Source organism: Ananas comosus, linkage group 14 (assembly GCF_001540865.1).
Source record: "Ananas comosus cultivar F153 linkage group 14, ASM154086v1, whole genome shotgun sequence".
In the NCBI taxonomy this organism is placed as follows: domain Eukaryota; kingdom Viridiplantae; phylum Streptophyta; class Magnoliopsida; order Poales; family Bromeliaceae; genus Ananas; species Ananas comosus.
This window is the reverse complement of record NC_033634.1, coordinates 4,220,342-4,226,232: the sequence shown is the minus strand read 5'-3', so window position 1 is coordinate 4,226,232 and position 5,891 is coordinate 4,220,342. Positions and strand designations below refer to the sequence as shown.

At 39.5% G+C, this 5,891-nt stretch overlaps 1 protein-coding gene across 1 annotated transcript; it reads left to right on the top strand.

Annotated features, from left to right (window-relative positions):
- LOC109720679 (dol-P-Man:Man(6)GlcNAc(2)-PP-Dol alpha-1,2-mannosyltransferase) lies at positions 608 to 5,338 on the top strand. Its single transcript, XM_020247938.1, has 10 exons — positions 608 to 936; positions 1,618 to 1,705; positions 1,841 to 2,000; positions 2,137 to 2,357; positions 2,447 to 2,742; positions 3,402 to 3,513; positions 3,610 to 3,748; positions 4,256 to 4,452; positions 4,546 to 4,635; positions 4,945 to 5,338. Exons 1-10 carry the CDS (start codon positions 650 to 652, stop codon positions 5,080 to 5,082), a joined length of 1,728 nt encoding a protein of 575 aa, XP_020103527.1. The 5' UTR covers positions 608 to 649; the 3' UTR covers positions 5,083 to 5,338.

Here is a 5,891-nt window from a genome sequence, read left to right as displayed (position 1 = left end):
CTCAAGTCTCTCTCAAGTGTGCATACGATTCGATGACTTCTGCACCAGCAACTTGGTTTTTATCTTCACTGCTTTCCCTCTCTCTCAATTTTGGTGATGATTCAAGGACTCCCGCACCTGCGACTTCGTTTCGCATTCACTTCTTTCCCTCCTATTCCTTTTATCCGAATACCTCGCTACGATGAAAATGCACGCATGTTTATGTATTGATATATGTAGAAAATCTCTCTATATATATATATAGCGTTCTTAAGTGAACATTGAATTATAAATTTGAATATGGATTTTTGCTCGATGCTGAAAACAGGTAGTCGGTGCCATCTACCTAGTAAGAGCAATGTTAGTGAATCAGTTTCTATTTGACCAATGGCATAGGTTTAAAAATTAAAAATGATTAAAGGATTGATTTAAGGTTTAAATGACTCACCTTGAGCGTGCCACGTATGGGCCTGTGGTGCACGGTATGTACGGATGAACCCGGTGCACGCTACAGGTTCTCCCGAAATTTCCATCCAAAACCGCGAAAGCCGCACCACGGAGCACGTGCTGAGCACATTCGGAGGCATAAAAAGAAGAAACCCCCGAGGAGTGACAAAGGAAAAGAGAACGAGTACGATCCCCGAGCTAGAGCGAGAGCGCGAGATCGGGGATGGCCCTCTCGGTGGCGCGCCACCGCCGCGCGGCGGCGGCGGCGCCGTCGTCGTCGTCGTCGTCGTCGCCGGAGCGGTACACGAAGGAGGGGAAGGAGGGGCGGAGAGGGGAGGCGGAGGAGGGAGGCAGAGCGATGTGGTGGGTGGTGCCCATGGTGGCGCTGGGTATGCTGCGGCACATGAGCGCCACCTCCAACATCATCCACGACTGCGACGAGGTCTTCAACTACTGGGAGCCCCTCCACTTCCTCCTCTACAAATCCGGGTTCCAAACCTGGGAGTATAGGTAGCGATCCCCCTCATCATCATCATCATCATCACGCTCTCCGAACCCTAATCCCCCTTCCTGTTTCCTCGATTTTGATTTGCAAGACCATAGTTCGTGTTTTAACTCTGTTGAATCAATGTAGTGGCGCTTTGGTGCTTAATGTGTGGTTAGAGAGGGGGAGAATCACCGTATTTTAGGGTAGTTGACTTGATCAAAGGGATTTTGGGTTGATGTAATTGCGATTCGGCTGCAAGTCATGTAAAGGGAGAGTAGAAATCTTAGTTTAGTCGTCGATGTTGATCATGGCGATGCCGAGAAGATTCATTTCCGAGCCGTGTGCTTGATTCCTTGAAAAAGGCTTCACCTTTGAAATTTTCGAAGTGATCTTTTGTAGAAAGATCCAAACCCTTGCCCCGATTGTTCATGGCGGAAATAATGCTTCTATTGTCACTGAATATGACTTAGGCCGAGCGCAATTATGCCAATCCAAGTGTTTGTTAGTGCATTGACAAAGTAAAACCAGTAAGAGAGCTCCAAATTGCGTTCATTTAGTATGGCGTGCTTTGTGGGAAAGCCAGTTTTTTGTTTTTTCGTTCGAATGCCCCCACAGCTAAAAAAATGGAACTTGAATTCAACTGCATTTGTTTAAAATTCTCAAACGATAATAGTTAATATTTGTTTGTTTGAATGCCCTTGCAGCTCTGAGTTTGCCCTTAGGTCGTATTTATACATTTTCCTTCATGCAATAGTAGCTGGGCCTGCTTCAAAAATCTTCAATGAGGATAAGGTTTGCCTTTTGCACTCTTCATTGGAATTTAAACTTTACACCTCAAAAAACCAAAAAAAGGGGGTCTACCTGTTGTACTAATTGCTTTTTCCATTCTTATGTTTTTTGGCGTTTCTTGTCATAATTGTACTTAAGGTTCGAGTCTTTTATTCGGTAAGACTCTTTCTTGGTCTCATCTCAACTATTACGGAAACAATGCTGGTGGTTGCCCTTTCAAGGAGATATGGGAAGAGACTTGCTTGGTATACTCTTGCAATGCTATGTTTAACCAGTGGTTGTTTCTTCGCAAGCACAAGTAATTTCTGTTATTTTTTAACCTTTCTATAATAAATATTATGTAATCTGTAGCATTCTATTGGGGTAATTTTGTTTCTAATTCTTTTTCTCCAAATTACCAGCTTCTCTAATCTTTACTGTTTTGTGAATCTCAGGTTTCCTACCGAGTACCTTCTCCATGTATGCTGTCACTCTCTCATCAGCACTATTCCTTCTCAGGAAGTATGCTCTTGCAGTCTCTGTTGCAGCTGCTGGGGTGATTCTTGGTTGGCCTTTCTCTATTTTGGTTGTTCTTCCAGTCACAGTCTACTCATTAATCCGGGGGCCATTCAAACGAGTATTTTTAGCAGGACTATTAACTTCGCTAAGCCTTCTCGTAAGTCACGCCAGTCTAATCACTTCTTTTTTCTTTTTTTTTTTTTTTCTTGTTGATCCAGCAATTTGGTTGTCGTATTTCTTGCTCAGGCTTTATCAGTATTTGCTGATTATTACTGCTATGGAAGATGGACATCCTCGGTGTTCAATCTCTTGAAGTACAATGTATTGGGGGGTGGTGAGAGCCACTTGTATGGAACTGAAGAAATGTCCTTTTATTTCAGGAATGGGTTCAACAACTTCAACTTTTGCTTTGTTCTTGCCTTACTTTTTGTGGCAATTCTACCAATTGCAAAGAAGAAATACGCCCCTGATCTAGTAATTGTTGTCTCCCCTGTGTATATATGGTTGGCGTTTATGTCTTTGCAGGCCCACAAAGAAGAAAGGTAAACACTGCCAACCTGATTATTGAACAAATTAATATGCCACTCTCTTTTTTCTTTACAGTTTTCTCAGAATATTCTTGTTAGTATAATTGTATCTTTGCATTTGCCTTTTGCATTTGCTTTTTTGTTTTCTGTTTGTTCTTAAGATTCTTTTGATACATCAAAAGACTCTCTCTCTCTCAACACACATAGATATTGATAAATAGGTATGTGGAAAAGAGGAAAAAAAGTCACACTTGAAATCAGCATCTGAGTTTGTCTTGGTTCCGCTTTCTCATTTGTTTGATAAATTAGTGTGGGTATGTCCAGAGTGAAAGCTTTATACTTTTCAGACTTATTACTAGTAACTGAAATAACATTTGTTTAATTCAATTTATCTTATGTACGTCATTAATATTATGCTGTGTTTTGCAAGGAATACTGTGTCAAAATAGATGAGAAGCTCCTTTTAATATGTTCTTCCTACTGCTAATATATCTATCACTGCCTTATACGGTATATTTAGTTAAGAGTTTTTTAGGCCTCTTGCCGGTATTGTTAGCCTTCTCACGTTCAACTTTATAACTTAGGTAGCATTGACTAACATTACAAGTTGGCACGAATAATATATGCAATGAGGGGAGATGTTATTGTAAAGTATTCTTCTATTGCTATGTCAGGTTTCTATATCCAATATATCCACTAATATGCATTGCAGCCACAGCCGTCATCGATAGTTTTCCAGATCTTTTCCGCGATCAGTTTGCGACTGATGAGTCTCTCATTGTTAAGGTGAAACCCCTCATGTGCTTCATCTCTTAACTTCTAATTTCTAAAAATTATTGTGAAACGTTTAAAGTTGATTTTCTTTTCTAATGTCTGGAGCAGATCGCAAAAGGATTTAGACCTTTGTTTCTCGGCCTTATACTATGTGCGTCACACAGTCGTACGTTCTCCATCTTGAATGGATACTCTGCTCCTCTTCAGATCTACAAACACTTAGAGCATCATGAAGAAATTGGAACTGGTAACCATTTGTCATCCTTTGTTAAAACGATCTGTACTGAAACTTAAGTGACCAAAACTTATATCAAATAAAAAACTAACCAAAAAGAAAAAAATTGCTTTTACTGTTGTTTATAACTCTAATCAGCTTCCCTTATTATCCTGTCATTGTAAACTGTTTGAGGAATTGCTATTTGGTACCTACACCATTAGATCCTGAAATAACTTTCTTGTAGTATCATCCCTTTGTGCATTTTTCAGCCTAAAGATGTAATGCGTGCTAGGCTTAGCATCGAAAAAACAGAAATGGGAACAGAAATACCAAAGGGTAAACAAGCCAGGGATGAGATTGGCAAACATTTTGACTAAATCTGTTCAGGAATAAGATCAGGAACCATAATATTGCAATTCCTTATGGTGATAAAATCTGGATAGTCATAGTTCAAGCTTTTTCCTATCAAATAGTATTTATGATTGGTAATAATACTCAATTTCTTGGAATTACTAACAACTTCATTGTTAACTGCAGGATCTTTATTCTGTGTCGGAAGTGAGTGGCATCGCTATCCTTCATCCTTCTTCGTGCCCTCTGACATCCGTGAAGTCCGCTGGATCGATGATGGATTTCGAGGCCTTCTTCCATTTCCTTTCAACACAACTTTGGGAGGCACCAAAGCTGCTCCACCTTACTTCAACAATAAGAACAAGGCTGCCGAGGGGCAATACGTAATGTCTTCACCCTTCAGAAAACCACATCCTCTTCTCACCATACAAACTACTAAATTTATGAGGTTATGATGTATCTTCACTGTTTCATAGTTAGAGGATATTGGGGCCTGTGACCTATTGATAGAGCTCGACTTGAAACGTCAGCATCCTGCACGAGGAAGTGACTTGTCGACGTGGGAGGTACTCTGGTTTTCTCCATTGACGCCCTCTTTTTTTATTGCTAAAATAGTCCGCTTGTTTCTTAGTCTTGCTAAGTACATCTGCTATTGTTTCTAGCGCTTGGGTCCAAATATCTTTTCATGGACCTGTTGGTATAAAACTTAAAGGATGTGGAGAACAATTGCAACTAGAAAAACAAGTGGACTATTATAGCAAAATCCCTGCTATTTTCCTCGTTTGTAGTTGTAGAAGCTGTTATTTATAAGCGGCTTCTCTAATATACGACACCATTTGCATTATTGTCCCCTGACTGATTATTAAATATACCAGACCCTGGCCGCTATTCCTTTCCTTGATAGAGAACGATCGCCCGCAACGTACCGATCATTCTTTATCCCGTACAAATGGCAAGAGAAGAATGTCTTTGGCTTGTACAAGCTGCTGAGAAGACTACCGAGGAGCCACTGAGAGCAAACAGAAGTGAATTCGTTGCTCGCGTTGGGGGCTGCTGCTTTTGTTGTTTGTGTGGCTTCACTGGACTTCCAACTTAAAAATAGATTGTGCCTTTGTAAGCTTATCCAGGCCTTCAATAGGTTCCTTTTTCTTTTTTTTCGTCGGTTGAGCTGAAGAACAAATTTTGTATGATGTAGTTCCACTAATTCGCACCAAAACTGTGGGATGCTTATGTTTGCAAACTAACAACACCCTTGCTTTATTCTTGTTTCCTTGTGCATTGAAATTGGTTTTCAGCTACTAGTCAAACTAATCTTAAATCTGTGGATAAAGTCAGTGTTCAGAGAAGTGTACTGTTGAATCTGTTTGAGTGAAATGTGGGGGCTTTTATATCGAAAAAGTATATTTTGCTAAGGGCTCGCTGAATCGGCACGAATAGCGCGGTTCTCTCTATCTGTTTTTGAGAAATTCTAACTGCTGCTGTAGTTCTTCAGAAATATCAGCAACAAAATATTATATCCTGAGATGATTTGATCAAATAATAGAGGTAAAATTTTGTATTAATTACTGCCAAAGCTACAGGGAATTTGAGGTTTTTCTTTTATGAATTAAAAGTTTTTTACTTTAGTGTACAGCCTTTTATTATTTATTATTATTCACTTCATTTTTTTCAGGCTTTTGTTTTTGTCAAAATAATTACATTTAACTAAATTTTAATGGGTTTTTTTCTTTTCAAATGTTAATTTAATACTTTGTACAGTAGCAAAATATGTTAGTACTAGGTAATAGAGGTAGGGAAATCAAAATAATAAAATGCCCGTGTC